The sequence below is a fragment of the Callionymus lyra genome, chromosome 2 (genome assembly GCF_982586985.1).
Source record: "Callionymus lyra chromosome 2, fCalLyr1.hap1.1, whole genome shotgun sequence".
NCBI lineage: Eukaryota > Metazoa > Chordata > Actinopteri > Syngnathiformes > Callionymidae > Callionymus > Callionymus lyra.
In genome coordinates, this window is record NC_141819.1 from 29,800,896 (window position 1) to 29,827,763 (window position 26,868).

Sequence of the window (26,868 nt, forward strand, 5' to 3'; positions counted from 1 at the left end):
TGTGATCATCAAGCAGACCTTTATTTTATAAAGTCGGTGAGTTACTTTGTAAATCTATAGCGCCTCCTCTAGATCTGTTTATAACCAGAATACGTAATGTATCCTAGACTTAGAGGAGACATATATGTGGGCATGTAATTATATAACATAACACCAAATGTATATATTTAAAATCCAGATATGACTCTAACACTGGATATGCTCTTTTAAATTAATGTAACAGTTGTGTGTGTGTGTGTGTGTGTGTGTGTGTGTGTGTGTGTGTGTGTGTGTGTGTGTGTGTGTGTGTGTGTGTGTGTGTGTGTGTGTGTGTGTGTGTGTGTGTGTGTGTGTGTGTGTGTGTGTGTGTGTGTGTGTGTGTGTGTGTGTGTGTGTACGTGTGTGTTGTGTGTGGATTCTTGAGCCTGTAGGAGTTTCCTTTCAGTCATGCGACTGTGACCTGTGACATCCTTGTGTTCGGTCTACAACCTCTGGCACATAAACCTCACCAAGGTGACCTTTGACCTTGGTTTATTTTTAGAGATAAGTTAAAATAAAGGGAAGTAAAAAATATATAATGCAACAATAACGACCACAAACGTTTGCTATATTTATTAAATTGTCAGAAACTGCAGCTTTAAAACTTGTGCAGGTTGGTTTGACTGAAGTGATTTATTTTGTTAGAACAGAAGGCACTGATGATAAGGTTGAAATTGTGGGTCGTCTTCAGAAGAGACTCTCCACGTCGCCCATTTCCACAACCACCGTCTTCAGCTGCGAGTAGTACTCCATGGTCACCGCGCCGTTCTCACGCCCAAAACCTGCGAAGGCACAGAGGAGATCACATGACCCTGCTGCACTCAGTACTTCAGCTTCAACATGATCCTCTACCTGACATCTTGTAGCCTCCGAACGGAACCTCCACTCCACTGATGTTGTAGTTGTTGATGTAGCAGGTTCCTGCCTCCAGGTTGGCTGCCACTCGATGAGCTTTAGAAATGTCCCTGATGCAGTAAAGCAGGACGAGTAGTGACCGACAGTAACATTTGTTAATAACCGTGTGTGAATGTAATGGACTGTTGTGTTGCTGTAATTGTGTCATCAGTTAAGAGGAAGTGAAGCTCCAGTATCTGCTGACCTGGTGAAAACTCCTGAGGCCAAACCATAGGTTGAAGCATTGGCCCGGCGGAGAACCTCCTCCTCCGTGTCAAAGGGTAGAACAGACATGACGGGGCCAAAAATCTCCTCCTTCACACAAGTCATGTCGTCTCTGCAGTTGTCTGTGACACAAGTGTAGGGTGTGAGGCTCGTGGTTACGAACAAATGACTTGAGGAAACAAGCCCCGGTGAGGAACCTCACCTAGAACACATGGTGACATGAAGTAGCCTCCCTTCAGTTTGGGATCTTCTGGGACTAAAGGCCCTCCACCACACAGGACTTTGGCGCCCTAGAAGGAGCAGGAGATAAGTTAGTTAAATGTTGACAAGAAGCACTGGGAAGAAAAAGTTGGATTTTTTCAAATTAAACACATGTTAATTTAAGGAATAAATAACCTTTAGCTACATTTACATGATGAATATACTGTATACTGTATATATTATACACTTAAGAGTATATAAAGAATATTTTTATTTTAATTGTATAATTATTTTGTGTGTTTAAAAACCCTTAAGTCCAACCAGAAATAATCCTCAGTGAAAATAGGAAATTAGTTTAAAAAAAAAGAATAAATAAAAGATCTTCAATCATAATATTCGTTTTAGCTATAAAGTTTATCTAATCTACTCTAATCTAAGAGGGACTTTATTTATAGTCATCCTGACCAAATCCCCTTTTCTTTTCCCAATACTGGACAAGATTGGGAAGTAATAATGTCTCACTCATGTGATTATAAAGCAGGAAGCTTTATTTACCAAGTTAAAGCCTCCTATAGTTTTGTTTATAACCATCAAATTGAGTTCTGTAATTAAAACACACATTTTTTTTTATATGGGGTGTTTATCAAGTATAACTAGTTGAATAAGTTGACTAACCTCTTTCTTGGCGCTTTCCACATAAGCCAACACTTTCTCCAGCTGAGGTTTGCTGATCAGCGCCCCCATTCGAGTGTCCTCCAGCAGGGGGTCTCCAACACGAATGGTCTTGGTCTTCTTGACCACCTCTTCCAGGAACTGGGGCATGATCTCTCTCTGGACATATACTCTGGTGCCGTTGCAGCAAACCTTCACAAAGAGAAGCAGCCCATGTTAGATCCGTCACGAGAATCGATAATGTGCTGTGAACTGCCGACCTGCCCCTGTGTGAGGAAGTTAGCCATGAGGGCTCCCTTCACTGCGTTCTCCAGCTCACAGTCCTTGAAGATGATCAGGGGAGACTTTCCTCCCAGCTCCAGCGTCACCTGCTTCACAGACTTCGCCGACATTTCCATCACCTATGAAGGGAAACATTGTTGCTAAATAAAGAAGTAAAAGAAAAACGAGGCTCACGGTCACTAGGAAGGATATGTACACAAGAACCTTCACTACCAAACTAATGAGGTACATGAGGCTAATATAGACGGACTAGCCTCAGTGATTAATGTACAAAGAAGTAGAGATCATTAGTGACAAAAATTAAAACAGGGGTCACCAACATGGTGCCAGGGGTGTAAGAAAATATTCACGATACTGTATCAATATTCAATAGCACTGTATCAATATTTTAAAATATATATACAGTATATATTTTTGCGCTGACGTTAGAAGATTCTCAACCACTAACTCTATTAAACATCTAAAGCGAATCAGAAACAATAAAGAACAAAGCAGTTATTTTTGCTGTTCTGTAGAGACGAGAGAAACTTTCAGTCGACGCATGAAAGTCAACAATAAACAAACGCTCTTGTTAGTGTTTATGTTGACTTCATCATTGGGATCTGCCGCGATCAAGTGTATAGTTTGTGTTTAATAACTTGTTGAATAAAGGATGACAGCGGTGAGTTCCAAGTGTGTGACGTCAGCGCTAAATTTAAATTCCATAAATGGCGACCAATGATACGTTTAACAAGTTTAGTTTAGTCGTAACACCGATAAATGCTTTATTAACTTAGTTTTAAATAGTGTTAAATCAGATCAAATATTTTTTTATTACATAAAATAACTTTGAATTAAAGTAAAATGTCATTTCAAAGGTTAAATATATATATTAAACATCAGCTTTTAATTTTTGGCTTTAAAAGAGAGTTTAAAGTAATGAAATACAACACTGACAGAGACTGGACATTGAATGATGCTCCAGGTTGTTTGAGACTGTAAATGTACTTTATTATTAATGTAAGTTTCATTTTTTGTTAATGTTTTAAGTTATTTCAGAAGTGTGTGCTAAACTGATGGTAATCCAAAATATTGTTATTTTTCTGCATCATTTTTAACAAGTGTTTAGTTTTTAGTATACCATGTTTTTCAGTAAAGCTGATACCCAAAGAATAACTTGACTATGGTTTTGCTATGACAGTAATGTTTTCTTACGTTGGGAGCAAAACTGGTCTACCTTTTTCCCAGTTGGAACGCTGCCAGTGAAGGACACTTTGGCGACCTTTGGGTGATGGCACAGCAGGGATCCAGTCTCAGCTCCACCTTGGACCACACAGAAGAGCCCATCAGGAGCCCCCGCCTCCTTGAAGATCTCAGCCAGCAGGACCGCGGTCACCGGGGTCATCGGGGAGGGCTTGAACACCATGGCGTTACCTGATGAGCAGAACAACAGCCTACGTTTGGTTTCGAGCTTTTAAAAATAAGGTATTTCCTCTATAAAACAGGATCATAGGACGGGTAAAATCTCACCACATGCCAGGGCAGGAGCGCACTTCACCACTGCAATCTGGAAGGGATAATTCCAGGCACCGATTCCCACGCAGACACCAAGTGGCTCTCTTCTGGTGTACGCAAAATTGCCTCCAGGAAGTTGGATATGTTGACCTTCGATGTGTGTGCAGCACAAGTTACGTAACAAATCAAATCAGTTTGTGTTTCAACAGAAAGACTCCAACCTGAAAGAGTTCCAGCCAACCCTGCGTAGTACTCGATGCACTGCCAGGCGAAATCAATGTCCACCACAGCTTCAGTGATGGACTTCCCGTTGTTGATCACTTCTATCTTGGCAAGCTGGTCCCTCCTTTCCTGTCCAAATATGTGTATATATTATACTTGAATTGTGAACTGTGTTGGCCAGTTGTGTTTACGTGGAACTTAAGAGATAAAGGAGCTCTTTCTCAACTCTGTTGATGTCAGCTGTCAATATGAAATTAGAACTAGTTTCAGCTAGAATACGAAAATAGACCTCCGGATTCTACTTTTCTTGGTTTTTGCCTATTTAAGTTATGTTCGCCACGGTGCTCAAGCATTGTGATTTAAAGTCTATGATAAATATTAAGAATAACTCATTTCACTTTTCTCACACCTCAACTTAACTCAATGTATGAGCAAGTTAAAACAGAATGGAAGTAGATCAGGGCCATAAAGAAATGTTAAATGGTTGAATTTAACATTTTAAACATTTTATATATATATATATATATTTTTTTAGCATTTAATAATTATTTTCTTATGATTGAATTTACTGTTTTTTTATTGAAAGTTTGTATGTTTTATTAAACAATTGAATTCAATACAAAACAATTCTTATACAAAGAGTGTGATATTCTAATTCCAATAATTCATAAATAATTTAATAAATTTAAGTTCAATATTCCGATGGCACTGATCTACTTCCATAGGTCCCATCCAATGTTGACATTATGACACTATTACACCTCTTATCATTAATGATCAATCTTGACCAATAAAGTAAATCTATCCACGTATAACAACAACATACATTTGTTTGTTCATAACTTGTGAACAAAATGAATAAAGGACTTATCAAATATCTAAACAGCTGATGTTGAACTTTAGTCTTTTGATCTCTACAGATTATTTATCTTTGTGTCTGTGTCTACTATCAGAAGGCAGATGATTGTTCAGCAAACAGACATGTGTCAATAGTTCAAGTAGATGTGGTGAAAGAAGGTCAAGAAGGAGTGTAGCGGTTTAAAAGTGTAATGAATAACCCGCCTCTAAACCAGGTCTGCAATTCCCGTTGAAAAACTCTGGACCTTCTGTGTCGATTATGCTGCTCGATATGTAGAACGAGTGCCAATGTTTACCCTAATAATCCGGGCTGCTTCCAGCATCACTCTGGCTCTCTCCATGCCTCCCAACTTGCTCCACTTCAAGTAGGCAGAGTGGGCGCTCGCTATGGCTGCGTTCACCTCCTCCTCAAGACATGGGATCAGCTGACACAACACACGACCTGCCAGAAGAGAAGGAGCTCAATGAAAAGATGCAATCTAATCATTTCTAACACCATTGAATCATGTGTTCAAAGTGCATAGAGAAGTTATTCTATCCAGGGGGAGATCCTTTTATCTGGTTCCTGTCTGATTTAAAAGAAATAAAGGTCAAAATACATTCAGATATACAGCTTGTGTCACACAAGGGACCACAATGGAAATAAGCCTTTGGCAGCAGGCGTGTCTATGTATGTTCACACATTGTACTGTTGTCAATAAAGATCTCAATTAATCAATGTGTCATATGGCCGAGAGGTTTTTGGGTTGTTTTTTTTATCCATCTACAACTTATAAGAAGACGCCAGAGAATTGTGTCCCCTGGTAAGGTTTTACCAATGTGAGCCCTGTCTCCAGCCGTGGCTTGATTTCCTTCATTTTCATTATATTATTTAATATTGATGCAGATACTTAAAATAATACAATGTATTGTACCTTTACTCATATTTTCTTCATAATATTTTGTCCTAAAAATGTTGGGCAAGCCTGAAGATATGTATCGTCACCTACCAAATATTTTTCAAAACGCTACTCAAATGTGACTCCACATCCTCCTCCTGTCTCTGTTGGGCTGGCATCCGAGTTCTGGCAACTACTGCTGGTTTATTCAACTTTATTAACAGACACACCAAAATCAATAGATGGAAAATTCTCACGACTGAATTGTAGAAGCTACTGGATTACCCAACAGAACCTGTACCTTTCGTGTCCAGACTGGTTCACGAGCCCTCAGATATGTCAGGTTATGTGTCAAACTGTCATTACTGACTCCTTCAAGAAACATCTGAAGAGACTTTTATTCGTGCAGGCTTTTTATTCTCTGAGACTCCTGTGGTGTTCTCGGTGTTATCTTGACCTTTTAGTATATCTTTTATTGAGTATTGTTTTGATTGTTCAAGCGCTTTGTGACCCTGGTCTAGAAAAGCACTATATAAATATAAATTACTTACTTACTTACAAATGCTTCAATGTAAAAATATTTTATATTTTTCTGTCATTTTTAACCATATAAATTGACAGTTTCCTCAAGTCCAGAGAGTCACACAATGAATACACAGCTTTCTTATTTATTCAATAACCTCCTTGTGTTGTTTTGTTTCTTCATTAAAATCATCCCCAGACTCAGATAAATAGGGTGAAATTGTTGCAACAGAACAAACGCCCATCTGTCCTGCAGACGAGCTACTGTTATTATGTAACACATGTATCACGTCGTTGTTACACTGTTATTACACTGTTGTATCTATTTCAATCACACGCATTATTACCACATGATCCAACAAAGAATGCATCCACAAAGTGAAGATAATAATAAGGTGTTTACCAGTCGCGGGCTCGAACACGGGCTCGGGGTTCTTGTCGTGACTGGGCTTCACTCGCTTTCCTCCCCAGAAGTTGAGCGGCTCCGTGAGCAGCGCTGAGCCCGTCGAGGCTCCGGCCATTGTGTGCAGGCTGGACTGGGACATGGTCGCGTCTGATCTGCAGAGAAGCGACCGTTACGAAGGGAGGGATGCTTTAAAAACAACCCTGACCACGTGGTCAGTTATTAAACGCGACGTTAAGTGAGTCGTCGAAGTTTATAAACGCCACTTACCAATGCCTGGGAGATGTTCGCGGACCTGCTGGATGAACCTTCTGCACCCCGTGAGAGCTGCTCAGAGCCCGTTAGAACACACCCTCTGGATTCTTGCTGCGTCACAGCATTGCATAAAGAATAAAACGCCTTTTAATCGTATGCTCAGACTATAGTAACGTTATTATTATTATCTTGCTTCTGAAATGACTTAATTTAATTTAATTTCAGATGACACAGCATAGAAAACAGAGTCATAAAACAGCACATGTTTACATAATAAAGTTTTTCTATCTATCTATCTATAAGTCAAAATAAAAACCAAATGAGTCAAATATATTTACAAACAAGAAAACAAACGTTCTTAATTTAAAAAAAGATAACACCAAACTCGAAAAGGTCCAAATAATCCACTGTCTTCAATTGTTTTTTTTATTTTTTATCAACAGTCCTTTGTGCGTGGCGTTATAATTTTTTTTTAAACTTACATATTTACCTTGGTGTTGGCTCTGTTTTTCTATTGCTTATTTTGTTTGTTAACTTATATAATTGTTTTATTCTGTACTGACACCACAATACAACCTTTGTTGTGTTTACAACACTAGCAATAAAAGGTTTTTTTTTCCGGTTAGGTATTAACTTGTTATACCATCATGATGTTGATCAACAGGTTTTGGTTTTCATAAAACAACTCCATTTTACAACGGCTCGGACCGTGAATTGTTACACCAGGTCTCTAATGCGCTCTAGTTAACATGTTTTTTACACAGGTACTGGTACGTCTTTAGATTCTTGTATTCGTGAAATCCACGTTGGAACTTATGTGATGTTATTCTCTTGCCTAAACAAGCCTTCGCCACAGAGAGCTGGAGAGAATCCCACTTGGCTGCAACAGACAGCTCCCACATTTATCTTGAACAAATGAAGCCCACAATAATTGTGTAACAGGCAAACTTTGCAAAACAATGTTTGAAAAAGAAAAGTGTTTTCCCTGTTAAAAAAGGGAAAATGTATAAAACTACTGAGAAATAGTATCAATGATTCAATGTCATTAAAGCTCATATTGTACTAACATAAACTAGGCTGGACTCTAAATAGGTCAGTTTGAATTTCTTCTTTCACCCCCATTAGCAGCCCCTCTATTACAGGGTCATGGATTCTTTTCATGTGTCCAGAAAAACTATCTGATTATGTTTACCAGAGAGCCATTTTTGAGGGTAAAATAAGTCATATCTTCAATCTTATATTAGAGAAACATTCCCATTTTGCCTATTTGTGGACATTTTTTCTCCTGAGAAGTTTAACATTTGTTTTTTCCCATTGTACTACTAATGTATTTTACTTAATATTATCTTTATTATTCATTATTTTTTGTACATGGTGCAAATAAGTACAAATGAGGGTTGATCTTCAAAGAACAGTATATAGAGGTTGATGATAAGTTACAAAAACACAGTTACACCTGGCAAAATAGGAGAAAGATGGCTAAGGGAATTTAACCACGTGCGATACTGGATACCCCTGATCTAAATATTGTTAATAATGGTAATATTTGACTGATTTACCAAAGTGTATTTCATTTTGCAAGTACTTTTTAAATGTTTCACAATGAAACTGAATGAAAAAAAAATACCAGAAATATTTGTAAAAATTGCTAGACACCAAGCTCATTTATTTTTCGAACTTCAAATGCCAGAAATATCATGGATTTAAATAAATATAGGGCAATAATATTGTATAAAAGAAGGACTTGTATAATGAGGTATTGGTGACTATCCAGCCTTGTCCATTTACAGTGTAGATGGTTCAAGTAAAACAAATAATGTGTAAAAATCTTTATTGAAATGCAAACTATTGCCGACAATGAGACTTTCAATATAAACAAACGTATACGGTGTTAATCATTAATTAAAATCAAACAAAAACAAAGCAAATCTTTGTCTCAATTATAACTAATTTAATGTATTGCCGACAATAAGACTTACAATATAAAGAAACGTATACGGTGTTAATCATTAATTAAAATCAAACAAAAACAAAGCAAATCTTTTTCTCCATGATAACTAATTTAATTTAAAAACAAATCAGTACAGGTTTCTAAACTCGAAGGTCCTGGAGATAAATAAATCTAAATACTTGACATCTGGATGACGTGGCTGCAGCAGCCTCTTGCTTTGCTCTTTACTTAAAGTTCTCTCTGTGGACTGACGGTAAAGACATTTAGGAAAACTTGGCAGCTTGAGGGGGAGGTCCCAGGAAACCACCAGCCTGTTTGGTTGCAGCCCTGGAGGGCGCCAGACCCAACATCTTCTGGATGTTCTGAAAAAGGTGAAATAATTGTGTTATACTCTAGTCAAGCATTAGTGATCACACAGATTCAGCGTGTTATAAAGATATACATCACATCAGTTCAGTGACTTGATACCTTCACACAGAATATGGACCAATGAGCCAGAAATTGTCTTTCTAGCTTCCAGGTCATTGTGGTGGTAGTTACCTGTCTGATGGACATGGTGCAGAGGATGTAGAGGAAGATAAAGGAACAGTCGGTGTAGTCCTCGCCCAGCAGGTTACGATGTGAAAGTCCCTGGATGTAGGAAAGTGGCACAAAAGGGAGCTTGGCCACGACTCGTCCATCAAAGCTGAAACAAGAATTTGGATGAAAATCCATTTGGACATGTGCAAGTGTTAACAAAGTAACATGCCTTAAAAATGTACAAGAAGCATGTAAATAGAAACCCTGGGAAATAAAAGTGTGATTCTGATAGAACATGGAAGAGTGGAAAAACATTAACATCTGACTAATTATGCAAACACTTACATTGAATTAAACATTCCCATCAGTGCGGTAAAGCAGAAGCCAATTGCAAACATGGACTTCATGCGAACCTGAAAGGAGAAAAAAAGGCAAAATAATCATTAATACACACCTAAACAGAACAATGTAATACCTCTAAATACCAAGAAAGCCTGTGAGGCAGATATTCACCTGTAAATAAAAACCTAAACTGAGTTGCAACTAAAAATCTATAACCAATATTTTTTTCACAGAGTAAAGTTGTGGCCGACATAGCATCAAGAAGAAAGAGATCTCATTCATTCATAACACAATTTTTAATAAAGTAAACACATTATAAATGATCTTACCATTGACAGATCTCTGTTGTTGTTCTTAAGCTTCTCTTCCTGTCTCTCTGTAAGAAACAACATTGTTTTACTTCGCCTGACAAACACCACCATGTGTACACCATCATCATTTTTGATAACTTACCAATTTTCTTTTTCTGCTGACGTCCTGCAGATTCTGTGATCGTTTCCTTCTTCTTTTCCACTTTAAACAATAAAAGTTAAGCATTATAGTTATAATGAAACAACAAAAAAAGACATTTAATATTTGCAATAAAGGGTGAACTCGGAGGTCTCACGTTTCTTGCTTTGTTTTTCAACCTCTGCCTTTAGTCGCTTGTACTTTTCTGTGCGGTACACCAAGACCCAGGTGATTCCTGTGATGGAAATGAAAAAAGAATCAATTAAAAATTCACAGGAAATTCAACATTCAAGTTCATTTTATTTACAATGACAAATTTACAACGTCACTTTTTCTTTTTTTGAGACAGAGAAATAAAAATGCCATTATAAAGTTGCCACTTGTACTTGTACACTTGCCACTTATATTGCTCCGTCACCAAAAACTAAGACGATTTTATTGACTTGCAAATGAGCTTTTATTTTGGAAACATAACGTTTCTTCCAGTTGCTTAACATGATAGCTTCTTCGGCTAATATACCCATCTTGAGACGGCATCTTCACACAAATAAAGAATCTTACAGTGTAAGATCATTTTATACGCCTAGAAATGTATAAAAACAACAACATTTAGAAAAGATCGCACGTTTAAAAAAAGGTTGATCTAAAGATCATCGACAGAAAGCGTGTCATAGTAAAAGCTTACCTTCGGCTAACAGCGCCGTACAGACGGAGATGAACACGATGAGTATAGTATCGGCAAACATTGTGGTCATAGTTAAATACTCTTTAGATTAAATAATATATTATTTTCAGCGTTTCAGTGGTTTACACGGCTCGGCACTCATACCACGAAGCCGTGAGCCAGTGCTGCATCAGCACTAACGTCAGGGTCAAACGTACGAGGAGCACTTCCGGTTCATTCGACGGTTGATCCGGTGAATAAATAAATATAGAATACGAAGCTCTTTTTTTTTAGACTCGTTTATTATTATTGTAATTAATTTAATCGCGTTATATTGCATGTATTTATAAAACGTCTGAATATCAAAAGTAATTTTTAATTTAAAACGAATTTTGATCAAGTCGAAATTTTCGAATGTTGTAAAATGTACTAATTAAATAATAATAATAATTAAAATAACGTCATTAATATTGTTACGTTTTTTTTTTTTAATTTGTGGCATTATTATTCTTATTAAATATATTAAATCCAAATGTTTTTTTTATCGTAATGATCAAGTATCAAATATTTTATCTGGTTTATCTATCTATCTATTTAGACTTGATAATTCTGCAGTGGAAAAATAAAAAAAGTGGACACACAACATATTGTCGATGGTTTCATCAGCATCATGAGCATCATGGATGTGGGAGGGACTTGACATGAGCGTGGATGTGTGGATGAGCTGCAGGACGCTGCAGATGAAGCATGGCCGGCGACAGCGAGACAAAGCCAGGTGAACAGCCGGGAAACGAGAACAATAACCGGCAACCGTTTCTCATCGGGGTCGCTGGAGGGACGGCGAGTGGAAAGGTTGGCCCTCATATGGTTCTCAATGCTCGTCACACATTGCTTTTTCCATCAGCTGTTACGTGTCGGACTGCTTGCCTGACACAGATACTGCTGTTATTTCGTATTGTTGTGTAATATTGCGAGGATCCTCCGTCATGTAAGTATTTAAACAAAACCACTTCTAATGATATTTCCTATTCAAACACGCAAATGTTTTATATTTAAACGCACAACATCCACAATAAAATAGTCAAATGTTCCTTTATATCCAGCCGTTAACATATGTGCAGATAAATGAGTGTGACATCAGTTAAGCAGCATCAGCTGTGAGTTCTCTTTAAAAAAAAAAAAGACTGTATCATCGCATATCTGCTTTGTTGTCTGGTTCCGAGATTAATTCGACTTATCTGATGAATTTCACGTTGAATTAACCTGATCATTATACTGTTTTTTTGCCCAATTATGATAATGGAAATGTGTTCACTGTCATCAGAAACTAAAAGTGTTTGCTTTGTTAAGGATGTCAAGAAGTAGACTAGTGTGGGTCAAACAAGGATACGTGTGGAGACCGTGGAGAATGGGTGATCACCTTCAACTTGCCAGTGAACTCTTGTTACTGAGTTTTATATATATATTTATAACAAAAGAATCTTATAAAACGGGGGCTCAATGTGTCTTGTATGATGTCCGTATAGAATACCAGGAGTGCCACAATTAAATGATGGTAGAGTGTTTGGAAATAGAGACACCCAGGGGAAAAGAATAAACAATATATTTGCCATCCACACGAGAATATTCAAGTGCTTTTCAATGTGTAATTCAAAGCTTTTTTTTGCTTTACATTGTTCAATAGGTACTTATTGCTGTTTGGACAATAACCGTAGCATATATCATTATCAGCACTATTTTTACCAAAGCTTTTTTTTTTTAACTTAATTATATAAATTATAATAGGTGTGTTTATGGCAAATAATAGAAAAAAAGCATGTTTTTCGAAAGCAATTTCCAGGTAAATTGTTGGCAAGAAAACAACAGTCATGGCTCTGCAGATGTTTAACAGTTGATCTGTGGCTTTGACTTCCTGCTACGAAGACTCAACACTATTCCTCCCACCTGCATTCCTCCCACCCTTGTTTATCATCTGTTAACAGACAGTCCAAACCGTTGGTTGGAGATCATCTTAAGGAAACTATATGTATATGAAATAAAACCTACTTTTTGACGCCATGTTTTCTTAAAGTAAATGTTTATGTGGCATCATGGTTATTGATGGCTCATGTCTGTTTTTCCCAGTCGTCAGTATGCAACAAGATCATGGAGCTGCTCGGGCAGAACGAGATCGACCACCACCAGCGGCAGGTAGCCATCCTCAGCCAGGACTGCTTCTACAGGGTTCTGACCCACGAGCAGAAGGCCAAAGCCTTAAAGGGCCAGTTCAACTTTGATCACCCAGGTGAGTCAATTAGCATTAAAGGAAATAAACATGGCCTGAGTGGATACTTTTCCCCTGAAAGATGCGCCGAATGAAAAAGTGTCGAAATAAAATGTTTACAGTTTTCATTATTTATTCTTTTACAATCCAGTAGTTTGTACGACCTTCACATAAAGACGGTTTAAAGAAATCTTATAGTGTTCATACCTTTTCACTAGTTTACGGGTCACTTTTAAATAACTAAACAAACATCTTGATGACCTTAATGACCAATAGAACAAAAATTATATAACGTATTAATGCTTCATTGTAGTTTTCGGTTACGCCACTAGCTGTCACTGCAGTTTTTTAATAACTCGCTATTTAGTGAGGTTTGCATTAAGATTATTATGAGAAAAATATTCATTAGTTACTAGGGTAGTGTGTAAATGTGTTGTTTGTGGGTCATCACTAAATCTTCATCATCTCGTCCAACTTCTTTTTCCACAGATGCATTCGACAACGACCTCATTGTATCAACTCTGACAGACATCAAGCGTGGGAAAACGGTTCACATCCCTGTTTATGACTTTGTCAGTCACTCAAGGTAAAGACGGGACTCGATCCTTTATCTTTGAGTCAGGATTCAGAGAAGCTAGATCTTAGAATAAATGAAGAGATGAATTGGGTTTTCTACAGTGATTAAGTATCTTGAGGATTAAGGACACAACCATCTGACCCATGAAGTCATTTTATGTAGTCAGCATGAGGCTTTTAACACATAAGATTGCCCTCAAAATAACTAAATCTAACTTAAAGTTCACAACAAACGGCTTCTTTCTAATGCATTTCGCCATTCCATGACCTTTAGAGATTAGTGTACAACCTTTGCTCTGGACGGGCTATTTTGCATTAGATATACATTTTAATTAATAACCTTTAAAGTAGCTGAAAAAGGAGTGGTGGATGAGAATTAAAGAGGAATCTTAAAGTCGGGACTTAGTTGAAAGAGAATATAACTAATTTGATCGCTACTTATGCTAAATAAGCTTTAAATGCAATATAGTTCAATTATTCAATTAGACATTGATACATGATTTGATTTGGATTGTGATGGGATTTGTTTTTCTAAACTGATTGTTTATCATCTGTCCATGTCTTGGTTGGCAGGAAAGAGGAGACGGTAACCGTGTACCCAGCCGACGTGGTGCTGTTTGAGGGGATCCTGATGTTCTCCTCCAAAGATGTCCGAGACCTTTTCCAGATGAAACTGTTTGTCGACACTGACGCAGACACAAGGCTGTCGCGCAGAGGTGAAGACTCACACTTGTTAATACCACAGTGTTATTGTGCAAAAGTTTCTGAGCAAAATCAAACCAGGAAATCATTATTAGTATTACTCTGTAATCAACTGGGCAAAAGAATTGAGGAAACATTCTGATTTCTTTCCTTAAATGTCGCAGTTCTGCGTGACATCAGCGAGCGGGGTCGAGATTTGGAAAGTGTCCTGGCACAATACATCACATTTGTGAAGCCTGCTTTTGAGGAGTTCTGCTTGCCGGTAACTATATTTCATTGTAGAAAGGTATAATGTCAGCAGCACACTCACTCTCTCACGAACCTGTTTTCTGTCACCGCAGACCAAGAAGTATGCTGATGTGATCATTCCCAGAGGAGTAGACAACCTTGGTGAGTGAAGTCTGGGACATTTAATCGGGACGACCTCTCAGTGGGTTCAGCCTGTAGTCGCAACAGTGATAGCAGGAAGAGGGAATAAAATAAATCACTAGTTTGTAACCTTGGGACTCTCTTGGTATTTCTCAGAGTCCTGAAAAATACATTATCATTTTATTAGTTACCTCAAGTATTTTATTTGTTATTCAGTTTTCTCTTTAAATATAGAGTATGGATGAGTGTTTTACGATGTTCAGTTTATCCAGCTTTTTATCTAACTCTGACACATTTCTGATTTAAAATGGAAAAATACAGGCAATAAGCAGAATTAACCAAAAGAAAATTAAAAGGAAAGTAGATCTAATTAAGATTCATTATGGTTATTGTAATACAATGCATTGTGCATATCCTGTTATAAAGAAAAAATTCTGAAAGAAAACATGCAAAATGTGGTACTAGTTTGTCCAGCTAAGTAGACAAACCTTTTACTGAAATCTTAAAACCTATTTTAGTAACGTTTAATGCAGCATAGCTTTCGATTCATCGTCTTCATCTAATTCTGCCTGTTCCTGTCCCAGTGGCCATTAACCTGATCGTCCAGCACATCCAAGACATCCTCAACGGAGGTCTGAACAAGCGGCTGAATGGATGGGTCATCGCTGAAGTGACCAACAAGACGCAGCCGGCCATGGAGTCCAGCAGTCGTCCACACTGAGGGCACCACTAACTGCCTTTGATGTTGTTGAGACGCATGCAAAATACATGTTGGCGCAAACAATATGAAGGTTAGGGAGGAAAGAAGTGTCAATATTTTCAGTTTAATGCTCAAATGACGCAATATTGTGCATGGATGGGGTTCCTGGACGCAGTCACTTCACATTAAAGGAGAAACAGTGTAGCTACAAGCTCTTTAATGGCCTTTTCCCTCCATCCGGGAGAGAATCACTACAACAATGCAACTGGATTTATTAAGTTAAAACATTCAGGTGTTCCGCATTCATTTCTATTTAGCCTTTTTATGTTGTCTATGATTTATCTCATTTCTGTTAAGTGTCCAACTTGATGTCTGACATCTTCACCAAAGACGTTTTCTCACACAGTATTAAGACTAAAGTTACTAGACTTTGTTTATATATTGTGTTTCCATAGAAGCTTCAAAAGTGTTCCAGTCATATTTTCACAACTAAAAACAAAGTACTGTCACGTTCAATAAAATTTCCTGAACAGATTCTCAGGTACTAGTTTTGCTTTGATGTCACCATAATAAACGTGTCTATTGTATGATTTTAATATTACATCCAAGCATCTTTGTTGTATTTTATACTGGAGATTCGATGAAATCTGAAATGTTTTCCTGGGATTTTAATTTATGTTAAAAAGTATATTAAATCAGGGTAGTAGCCGTTTGCTACTCAAAAATAAATGTGTTATTGTACATGTGAAGTTTGTGTTTAATTTTTTTAGTTCATTTATTGCAACACAGTGACAAGCGTTTACAGACAATGATGGGTGATATTGTTTATTTTAGCTGTCATATTTTTGACAACTTTAAAAACAGTTAGAATTAGTTCAGGAATATACAGCTAGGATGATGAACATTATTTGAATGCATCAGAACACGCAAAAACAATCAGGGCCTAAAGTATAAAATATTTGTTCATGAGTCATGAAACAAACTTAAAATTGACAAACATCCTGAATCACTGGAGTTTTTTTTCTTTCATTCAGACAAATATTCCTGCGTATTTACTGTGATTGTGTCTCTGGTGGCCATGTTGTCTTCATTATAACTTGTCTAGTGTCATTCTCGAACAACGCTCTGGCCAAAGAGGCCGCGATACAGTTCGCTTCTTGCCTCGTCGCTCACGGAGCTGTGGTCTATAGGCGCCATGAAGTTGACAAGTTTACTGTGGATGTGGAAACGGACTTTACGTCCTTTGCTGGCTTTGGTGTCCACCTTCTTCTTGATCTTGCTGCGGAGCTTCTGGATGGCCAGCCACTGTCTGCCCATGGCGACCTGGTTGTTGGGGTCAGTTGCACTGGTCCTCCGTTCGATGAGTTCCCTAAGCAGCTGGTGGTAGAAGTCGTCATCGTCAAAGATGTCTTCGTCCAAGTCCTTTAGGTGTGCGTTTGACTTCAGTTCCGCCTCCTTCCCCTCGTCACAGACGGGATCTTCAGCAACGGTCGGCTTCTCAAGTTTCCCCAGGACTCTGTACTCTGAACGCCTGGTCTGCGTTCTCCTTATCAGCCTCTCTTTGTCCATCAACACATGCTTAACCTGGGTCAGAATGTTCCTCTCGAACGCACCGAAGGTTTTGCTGCTCTTGCCCATGTTCAGCCTGGTTTTATCGTGCCACTTCTGCAGCGTGGCATCCCTGTACGGCTGGAACGCAGCAAAGCGCTTGGCTGCAAGGTCTGGATACTCTGCCATATCCAGTTTACGCTTGACCGTCCTACGCTCCCCCTCATCCTCATCATCACTTTGTGCGTCGTCGGACATCACCACGCTCCTCGTTTCCGGGTTTTTGTGAAGAAGCTGCTCATGTAGCTCCATCAGCGACCTCTGAAGAGCTTTCAGAGCTTTATGGTTGGTTTTCAAGGCCCCGGCCATCTCCGCTTCTCCCCTCCTCTTGAACTCCGGGAGAGTCTGCGGTTGTGGAAGCTGGTTGGCTGTCATGAGAGCTTTTTGGATTTTGATGCGACCTTCCAAAAGCTGGTCCCAAAGCGCCAGCTGGTTCTTGACCGCTTTTCCCTTCTCCACCTCCTCATCCACCTTCTGCTGAGAGAACGTGGCCATAGCTCCTTCCTCACCATCATCATCATCATTATTTTCATCATCATCATCATCATCATCATCACTGCCCTCCGCCTCTTCATCACTCTCGTCCTCCTCACTCACTCCTAAATCGTCCATGCCTTCAGTCAACTTATGGTAGTCCACTTCACTGGGAGCAAACCTCACAGTCTTCTTAGAAGACAGTCTGTGTTTATCTGCTGGCATCTGGTCCCCCTTGTCGTCGTCATCATCATCATCATCATCCATTGATGACACAATCTCATCATCTTCTGGTTCTCCTGTGGCGTCTTCCTCGCCAACATCATCATCATCATCATCATCATCGTCGTCGTCGTCGTCGTCGTCGTCCTCTCCATCATCTTCAACATTTGCTTCCAGTTCCATCAGCAGCTGCTCGCGAGTCACTGCCTTCCCTCGGTACCTGGTGTCGGTGTCTTCGGGCAAACTGTTGCGCTTCCTCAGTGAGCTGAGGTTCAAACCGTCCTCCTCATGGTGGTCTTCTTCCAGAAGCCCCTCGGTGACTTTGGCTCTGGTCTCCTCGTCTCCATCGTCCTCCGGATCTGCAAACTTCGGTAGCGGGTTTAAGAGCTCCTCCAGTTGCTGTGAGAAGGTCCCTGCCATTATTAGACGGTCACCAAAACCACATGCAGCATGAAGTCGTCCGGCGCCTTGATGACGAAACAGCCTGTGACGAAGAAAATGTGCGACAAATCCTTCTGTTCAAATTCCCCAATGCGTAGTCTATCAGGCAAACGTATTCTTGAACACCGGCGCGGACAAAAACATACATTTCAACAATAATATTGGTATTTATAGCGGGATACTTGTTAATTGCGTGTATAGCATATCAAATTCAAGTGGTTGGTTTTCAGTCTAGTACGACGCAGTGACTGAGGCGACCTGACAGACACAGTTCAGGGGAAAATTTTTCGAAATCGTCCTTCACTTGCGCATGCGCGAATCTACACAACGATCGAGTGTGAGCAGGTAGCGCTAGCAAGCTTGCTACTTATTCAAAAGTTGATCAGAGAACCAGACCAGAGAAAATGTCCTCGAGTGACTTTTATTTACGTTATTATGTCGGACACAAGGGAAAGTTCGGTCACGAGTTCTTGGAGTTTGAATTCAGACCCGATGGTGAGTTTATTGTGTGGTTAGCTTTAGTTCGCGTGTTAAGAGTTGACCGACGACTAGGCCGCACTCTACGCGGTAGCGCCAAAGTCCCTATTTTAATCCATGTTTATAGTATTTTAACTCTGGAAGATAGTTTGTTTGATTGTTTTAAATATATGCATGTGTATAATGTTTATTTTTTGATCGTAACAATCCTTTCTGTTGCAGGTAAATTGCGGTATGCGAATAACAGCAACTACAAAAATGACGTCATGATCCGAAAAGAGGTAACTTATTGTAACTTTATTGAATATACATTTGCAGATTGAGTCCACTTTAATTATTAGACGACCGCTGGTTTCCACGACGCGTGATTTGAAGAAACTAAACAACATCCACTCACTCATTTTTTGTTTGCAAACAAAGCTGAAAATGAAGAATCACTAAAAACTTCTTTACATCAATGGATACATTAGCCATCCTTAGGGATCCAGTCTCCACTTGTAATGTATCAAACTCCCTCTGGGTTGCTTTTCATGTAAAGTAAATGAACTTAAGCCAATTATATATAGCTCTACAGGTTATTATTTACAGCCAATAGGTTTTAATAACATTTAATTTGGTTGTGGTTAAGTATTTATAGCAGGGGCTCACTTTATATAGATACATATTAAAAACAAACGCAATAAAACATCCAGTACTTTTCATATCTTTGTTTGCTACTGTAGTTGTTTGTCCGTTAGCTTTGAGTCAATTCACTACTCATTGATAAACAGTTTTAAACCGTATTTAAAAAATGCAGTAGATAATGATGCCATGGTATGTCATGTGTTTTTGCTTTATTCGTATGTGTTGTATTATGTAAACTGTCTGCATCTTTGTTTAGGACTACAGATGGAAAGTAGCATTGTGCTAAATCTTGTGCAGCCATCCTTTTAATGTAACTGCACATTGTTCTTTTAAAGTTAACTGAAACTCAAAAGTATATAATACAAACTCAGGCCAAGTGTGGACACCCCTGAGGTCAATTTGACTAATGCCAATAAAATTGAAAATGGTTAGAACCATTCACTGTATAATGCATAGGGCACTTTTAGATTATTTTGTTTGTGTTTATATTCCAGGCCTATGTTCACAAGAGTGTAATGGAGGAGCTGAAGAGAATCATCGATGACAGTGAGATCACTAAGGAAGACGACACAATCTGGCCGCCTCCAGACAGAGTTGGCAGACAGGTTTGTTTGATGATTCATCTGAAATGTTTTCTGCATTTCAGACTCCCATACATCCTCAATCATTCTTCATAGTTAATACAAGGTTGTGATCGACTAACTCTTCTCTCACAGGAGCTTGAAATCGTGATCGGCGACGAGCACATTTCTTTCACAACTTCCAAAATTGGCTCTCTGATCGACGTCAACAAGTCAAAGTGAGTGGCTACTGCTTAGACTTGTAACACTGATGATGCGGTTGAAGACAGATTATAATGACCTCGAAATCTTGTTTCAGGGATCCTGAGGGTCTGCGAGTTTTCTACTACCTGGTGCAGGATTTGAAGTGTCTGGTCTTCAGTCTGATCGGCCTGCACTTCAAGATCAAGCCCATCTAAAATGTTTTGATTTTAATGTTCCGCTAATGTTTCTGTTGTACGAAATTGTACATTTGCCCGTGGTTTAAACTGTTCCATTTTTTTTTTATTTGAAATAAAATGTTGAGAAAAGATGAGGTGTTCTTTGCTAAAATCCTAAACTTCTCAGACAATTAAAGCAATTACATTATTTTTCCACTAATGTCTTATTAGGGAATTAATTTCTTTTTTTTTAAACACACTTTTTCCCGCTACATTTTACTCCTAAGTTTGGTGTGGTAGTTGTGTTAATTTCCAACATAAAGAATTTCATGTGAATCCACTAACGTGTAAGTAATTTATAATTGTATAGCGCTTTTCCAGACCAGGGTCACAAAGCACTTAAACAATCAAAACAATACTCAAAATATATGCTTAAAGGGTCAAGATAACACCGAGACAAACACAGAAGTCCCAGAAAATCATGGAAAAGCCTGCACGAATAAAAAGGTCTTGATGTTTCTTGAAGGAGTCAATAGATCATCAAACACAGAGAGAGGAAGATCGTTCCAAAGCTTAGGAGCAACAGTATGGAAGGATTTCTCTCCTCTGGTCCTGAAACATCAGCAGATTCTGATCCACAGACCTAAGAACCCGAGCTAGGGTGAAATTACTGAGGTCAGTCAAGCATGTTTAAATGCATTGGGAGATGTCTGCGCACCTCAAGTTTAGTGGACTTCCAAAGATGCTCAGTCTTTCGACAAAGTCTCTTCAGACTCGGGAGATATTCATTTGTCACACGCCTCTTAGACCTAACCTTTAAGGGCTTAGGTTCAAGGATGAAGTCCAGGTTAAACGACAAGAGAATGATCACTCAGATGGACATCATGTACAGATACATGTCCAGGCCAAGAGTAAAAACTAAGTCTTAAATGTGGCCTTTTTGATGAGTGGATTCAGAAACAACATTATGTTGCTCAAAATTATAGATTTCTGTTAAAGTTAAAAGTTCTTTAGCAGAGCAAGATGTGACGTCATCAAAATGAAGATTCAAGTCTCCAAGAATAAGCACAGATTCCATTTGAATAATGGAAGATAAGAAGTCACTCAGAAGTCTTTCAAGAAAACTGCCGCAGGACCAGGCTGTAGACTGACACACAAAAGAAAGGTCAAGGCTTCCTAGGACAGCGCCCCCTACTTAACAGAGCTCACACAATAAATCCAACTTTTATCTTGTAAAGAGATCATTCAGAGAAAATAATTTATTTGTAATGGAGCGAGCGTTCAAAAGACCCACTTACAGCACTGATGACACAGAGTCAGTGACAGCAGAGCAGAGCAGAGCGGGATCCTTCGAATAGAACAGTAGTGGTTTAACTCTGTTGTAAAAGCAGAATTAAAAAGAGGAAATGAAAAGATCTGACCACCACTCTTGAGGTCAGGCCAGGCGGCAGTGCTGACGTGTCGTCACACTCTTCAATGAGACGAATGATGATCAAACGTCGATGACATCCGATGACGAGCAGCAATCGCTCGCCGGAACCGGAACTGCGACGTCATCGGATTCATCCTGACCTGAACCCCAGATCTCGAACTCTTGTTGGAATCGCCCGGTAACTCAGAGATCATTCGATATTCCACAGAGTCCGTGTCGATGAGAAGCGGAGGAGGAAATAGACTATACAATATCTATCTATATCTATCTATCTATATCTATACAACTGTCGCGAGTGCAGAGTCCTCCATAGACTGTCCGATGTTAAAAGAGCACTTTAAAGGCTTCTGTTAAAGTTAAAAGTTATTTAGCAGAGCAAGATCTGACGTCATCAACATGAAAATTAAAGTCTCCAAGAACAAGAACAAATTCCATTTGAATAATGGAAGATAAGAAGTCAGTAAAGTCTTTCAAAAACACTGTATATATGCATGTATGCAGCTTGTATCAGTGTTCCACACTGGCTATTGTTGAATAGCTGCACGTGTCTTGTACAAAACTGTTTGTAGAGGTGATGTTTATAAATAAGTCTAAAGAGGTGCAAAACGTTTATTTCTCCCCCATGTTTCAAAATGTTTCAGTAACAACTCAAATTAATTTAAATTCATTTATTTTAAAATACATTCCACTTGATAAATCTCACTGTGCACTTCAAACATGAATGTACTTGTGAACCCACAATGCAAAAGTTATTTTACACAAGACTTACTTGTAAGTGATCTCTTATTGCAATGTTCTAAACCTCATAGAACCAGGCAAGACATAATAAGCCCGATTTCAAAACAATCATAGGAAAATGTCCACATTAGCAGTCTTCACAGATGATAGCGATATAATATTTTACCCATAATCTTGTCATCTCTTTGTAGACTGACCAAACCATCACCTACATTATTAAATAACCATGACCACTGCCACTACTATCATCATCTCTTAACGGAGAGCTTTTCCTTCCAGAACAGTGAAAATGTCCTCCAAAGATTTGTGGACACATTGCAGGAACTCGTGGACGTTGCGATCTGGATAGCTGGACACGTTGCAGCCGATCCAGTCGTCGTGGACACCGTAGCCGACACCGAAGCCATCGGGGACCACCGGGGCAAATCCTCCGAGCGACACGGCCGGGCTGGTGAGGGTGCTGGTGGAGAGGATGTTGTGGTTGATGGCAGTGTAGGCCGGGTCAGAATACAGGCTGTGAAGAGGCTGCTGCCTTGAGTTGGCCAGGTATCTTAGGGCGAACAGGTGACGGTCGAAGCCCTGGCCTGTTAGATGAACCAGGAGAGGCGTGAGAAAATATTCATACACTTAAATACTGTAACTGATACCATATCAATATTCAACATCTTTTTTTTTAATGGTGTGAGTACAATAAGATAAGTGTTTTTGTTATTTACAATTAACATTTGATTATTTTTGTGTGGCATACTTTGGGCATTTACATGGCAAAGGTCATGAAGTCCTCCGCTGCTAAAGAAACATTAAAATCAAGTGAGATCCCTGGGATAACTGAGGACAAGAGGATACAGTCGACTCCAGCAGCTGTTAAAGCTAATGCTTGGACATAGTTTGGTTACAAAACAAAAAATGAAAGTTACAACTTTGTCAAGAGTCATGTGGTGTGTAAATACTGCAACACCAGATTCAAGTACTCGACAATACTACAAATATATCCTTGTTACTATAGTATCACGATATCGTATCATGGTATGTATGGTATTGCCAGATTCTTGCCAATCTAACTCCTTATCTCAAGTGTGATCCCAAAAAAGTCAAGACAATTGTACAACATATTTAAGGACAGAGTTGCATACACACCCATTGCTGCCTCTTTGGTGAGCTGGCCGTGATATTTGGAGCATTCACCCAGCATTCCTCTCAACTGCTCCACGCTGTGTTTCCCCGGCTCAGTGACGAAGGCGTGTGCGCACAGTTTGGTGTGGACCGTGGCCGGGCGGATGGTCTCTGTGCGGCCATGCTTGAACGCGGCCGTGCTGCAGGACTCGTACGTGGCTACCGTCTGACCGTACTGCCGCAGGAAGCCCATCTGAAAGGCCAGCTGAGCGATGGCATCTGGACTCAGCTTGCTTTTCTTTAGCTCTTCCTTTCCTCCTTTGAAGAACTGCATGGCGTCGATGGTGAGTCTGGACACCGCCGCGTCAAAGTTCTCCTTGGCCTTCTTAACCCCGCTCTTCAGTTCATCGTCCATGTTGAAGCTAAGTCTGCGCACTGTTGACGCCGAATCCACAGCGGGGGCAGATCCCGGGTGCACCAGCGGCTTCTCCGTCGTGTCTTTGAAGATCTCATTCTGGAAGCGGAGCACGGCCACGCCGTCGCCCCAGGAGTGCTCGAAGTTGATGGCTGCCTGACCGTCTTTGGTCAGGATGACGCTGAAGGACTTGTCGTACCAGCGGTTGCAGCCGTCGCCATGCAGCATGTTGTGGGAGATGTGTATCGGGTCCTTCATGGTCTCATCGTCCAGGCAGAGGCAGAAAACGGCACTATCGACCAACTTCAGATTCTCCTCATTTCCCGCTGCGAGCAGCTTCTGTCTGAGTCCAGCCCACACATCCCTGTTCTCGCTGGTCAGCACGCCAAGAGGGTGATCGGCTGCTGGTGTCTGGTCGGACAAAATGTGCTTTAGATGCGACTGGATCTCTGCTGGCTTCACCAAATTCCCATCCCTGTCGACGATGTCGAACACGTACATGTGTCCTTTCCTCATGACCAGCAGATGTCGCCCTTTCACATCGGTGAACAACTCGTCACGCCCGGGTTTGGGGACGCGAGTGGAGTTGAAGAGGCGAAAGTATTGGGACATGTCCAGAGGGTAGGCGTTCACCATGTAGGCTCCGTACCAGGACAGAGAGCTCGGGACCCAGCGGATCAGCTTCTTGAACTGGTCTGTGTCGCTCTTGGCTGGATTGAGATGGAAGACCTCGGGCTCCAGCAGGTCGGCACGCAGAGTCTTCATGAAGCGCACCGCTGAACACACCATGTTCGTCGCCCGCACAAGCTGGTCGTTGTACTCCTGCTTTGGGTCCGAGTTGAAGGACATGAATGGGTTAAAGTTCAGCACCACAGGGTCCCGTGCAGACAAGTACATGTCAAACCAGGGAGCTGGGAGAAGAGACAGAACAATGGCTTCCATTATCAGACAGAACTCATAACATAACAGTTCACCCTCTTAAGATGCACTCATTTGATAAAATTCTTAATTTCAACTTTTACCTGAGATGTAGCTTGTGTGTTTGTTGTTCTTGTCTTGAGTAACAAGCTCTTCGTGCAGCGTTTTCCCTGCACCATTCTGAAAATCAAGAGCCACCTTCTCTGTTTCTCTTGAGACGCATATATGAACAAAATGAGTGTCGATCATTTTTGTTCAAACATATGAAGGCAGTTTTGTTGTACTTACTTGAATTGCTCATCATTCAGAAGAGGCCTCTGAGCAGCTAGATATCTTCTGATGGTGTCTTCCAATTTTGGTACAGGAAGCCTTGACAATTCACAAGTTTAGTTCAATTTAAAAAACATCAACAGTTTTTAAGCCTCACCTTAAAGAGCAACTAATGTGTTGATTTATGTGTGTCTTAAATTGATCTTGGACTCTATTGTACTCATCAGTATGTGTCTGTTTGTACAAAACTCTCCTTTCATTTAAATATTTACATTAGAAAATGTGCTTAAGCCCCGCCCACTGAAAACACTTTGTTTGTTTAGAGATTATCTCTTGTTTAACTTAACCGCAACTACTCTGCTGTGATTGGTCAAACATCAAGGTTTTTAACCACACAATCTTCACCTCTTAGGGACTTCCTGTATAAACAAAGCGGGGCGTGATTACAGCTGGCTGGAGGAGGAGTGAAGACCATTATTACGTCATGATGGACTCGGCTCTCGTAACCTCTCGTTTGCCAAAATTTCAGACATGAGGAGAACTTTATAAAGTGATCACTTCAAAACATGGTCATGATGAGGGACTTATTGCAACTTGGAGAGGAAGACTTCAACGTTTGAAACATGGGAGTGACTCAGGAGAGTTGGGTTTTCACATTAGTTGCCCGTTAACCCCATGATTTGCACTTCGGGGTGTCCATACTACTGTCGAAGTGTTTTTGATAGTTTTCAAGTTTAAACATATGGGACATGGACAGTTCGCTTGACACCTGCTCACTCCCTAGTGGTGACTGGGCTCACTACACCTGTGCACCTTCACCCACATACATGTAAACCTCCATTAAACCTCCCTCTGTGGTAGCTAACATGGTTAATAACAAACATCGTAATCCTGGGAAAGAATACAGTTTATTTTAAGTGTATAAGAAAGTTATTGTGGATGTCTTTGACCCGTTTCCTTCAAGTACTTCCTCACCTGGGGAGGCTCTTCTGGTAGTGCATGGACGGAACCACACTGCGCTGCAGGTACTCTGACTCTGGTTTACTGCAGAACCGTCGAGTCTGGACTCCCAGGTTCCTCAAGTGACCGAGACTTCGGTGCCGCCAGGCGAAGGCGACGCAAGGCACTGGAAGTAGCTGCGACATGGTTTTCGACTCTTGACCGGAATGTTTGTTGATATTATAAGGCAGCAGACTGAAGGGAAGCGAACCCGCAGCAGAACCAGCAGCGGTCAGCAGTGACAGCTCTGCCGGTACCCAAGCTAGTTAGCATTAGCAACCGTCCAGCCCAGGAAGGTACTTGAAATATTTTTTGTTCTGATTAAATATATTACTTTTTTTCAATTCAAATAGAAAACGTTCGGCTTTGATTTAAGAGGTTCTTAAAAACAAAAACAAAAAAAATAATAAACTAGTACAAGGAAGTAGTTTTATTGGTCACAACACGTGACGTAAAATAGTCTTCGTGAATGAAAGCTGCAATATACACACGCACCACATAGAGGCGCTGTTTCATTTTAGCCTTGGGTCACTTCACTCTGACATGTTCTGTTCTGAGCCTTTAAACGTGGAAAAACACGTTGATCACATTTAATCATGCTAGTGTACACAGTATTTAAGCTTTATGTATGGTTACTTATTGACAACCTTTCGCACGTTTATAAGATTGATTACGGATAACGTTTGTATTTAACTAAACTTTAAAGACCAGAATCTACCGTAACAACAGCCCCCCCC

General features: G+C 39.9%; 6 protein-coding genes across 6 annotated transcripts; 2 read left to right on the top strand and 4 right to left on the bottom strand.

The window, feature by feature from the left end:
- Window positions 1-576: 576 nt before the first annotated feature.
- aldh9a1a.1 (aldehyde dehydrogenase 9 family, member A1a, tandem duplicate 1) lies at window positions 577-7,017 on the bottom strand. Its single transcript, XM_087784536.1, has 12 exons — window positions 6,940-7,017; window positions 6,670-6,824; window positions 5,163-5,308; window positions 4,008-4,137; window positions 3,802-3,936; window positions 3,509-3,705; window positions 2,271-2,411; window positions 2,014-2,202; window positions 1,340-1,427; window positions 1,118-1,259; window positions 871-983; window positions 577-800 (listed from the first exon to the last, which is right to left on the bottom strand). The coding sequence occupies exons 2-12, from the start codon at window positions 6,809-6,811 to the stop codon at window positions 706-708; spliced, it is 1,518 nt and encodes a 505-aa protein (XP_087640662.1). The 5' UTR covers window positions 6,812-6,824; window positions 6,940-7,017; the 3' UTR covers window positions 577-705.
- A 1,721-nt stretch (window positions 7,018-8,738) lies between these two features.
- tmco1 (transmembrane and coiled-coil domains 1) lies at window positions 8,739-11,051 on the bottom strand. Its single transcript, XM_087784540.1, has 7 exons — window positions 10,872-11,051; window positions 10,344-10,421; window positions 10,190-10,249; window positions 10,066-10,112; window positions 9,740-9,807; window positions 9,416-9,560; window positions 8,739-9,237 (listed from the first exon to the last, which is right to left on the bottom strand). Exons 1-7 carry the CDS (start codon window positions 10,939-10,941, stop codon window positions 9,139-9,141), a joined length of 567 nt encoding a protein of 188 aa, XP_087640666.1. The 5' UTR covers window positions 10,942-11,051; the 3' UTR covers window positions 8,739-9,138.
- Window positions 11,052-11,558: 507 nt separating this feature from the next.
- On the top strand, window positions 11,559-16,209 carry uck2a (uridine-cytidine kinase 2a). The gene is made up of 7 exons (XM_087784539.1): window positions 11,559-11,702; window positions 12,975-13,134; window positions 13,603-13,699; window positions 14,263-14,405; window positions 14,556-14,653; window positions 14,733-14,781; window positions 15,345-16,209. Exons 1-7 carry the CDS (start codon window positions 11,598-11,600, stop codon window positions 15,479-15,481), a joined length of 789 nt encoding a protein of 262 aa, XP_087640665.1. The 5' UTR covers window positions 11,559-11,597; the 3' UTR covers window positions 15,482-16,209.
- A 62-nt stretch (window positions 16,210-16,271) lies between these two features.
- Window positions 16,272-18,219, bottom strand: aatf (apoptosis antagonizing transcription factor). Its single transcript, XM_087782920.1, has one exon. The coding sequence runs from the start codon at window positions 18,182-18,184 to the stop codon at window positions 16,568-16,570; it is 1,617 nt and encodes a 538-aa protein (XP_087639046.1). The 5' UTR covers window positions 18,185-18,219; the 3' UTR covers window positions 16,272-16,567.
- A 308-nt stretch (window positions 18,220-18,527) lies between these two features.
- On the top strand, window positions 18,528-20,398 carry magoh (mago homolog, exon junction complex subunit). The gene is made up of 5 exons (XM_087782921.1): window positions 18,528-18,700; window positions 18,905-18,963; window positions 19,801-19,911; window positions 20,023-20,105; window positions 20,186-20,398. Exons 1-5 carry the CDS (start codon window positions 18,610-18,612, stop codon window positions 20,283-20,285), a joined length of 444 nt encoding a protein of 147 aa, XP_087639047.1. The 5' UTR covers window positions 18,528-18,609; the 3' UTR covers window positions 20,286-20,398.
- A 1,933-nt stretch (window positions 20,399-22,331) lies between these two features.
- Window positions 22,332-26,460, bottom strand: cpt2 (carnitine palmitoyltransferase 2). The gene is made up of 5 exons (XM_087784541.1): window positions 26,108-26,460; window positions 25,151-25,231; window positions 24,967-25,073; window positions 23,554-24,855; window positions 22,332-23,000 (listed from the first exon to the last, which is right to left on the bottom strand). Exons 1-5 carry the CDS (start codon window positions 26,275-26,277, stop codon window positions 22,672-22,674), a joined length of 1,989 nt encoding a protein of 662 aa, XP_087640667.1. The 5' UTR covers window positions 26,278-26,460; the 3' UTR covers window positions 22,332-22,671.
- Between the last annotated feature and the right edge of the window lie 408 nt (window positions 26,461-26,868).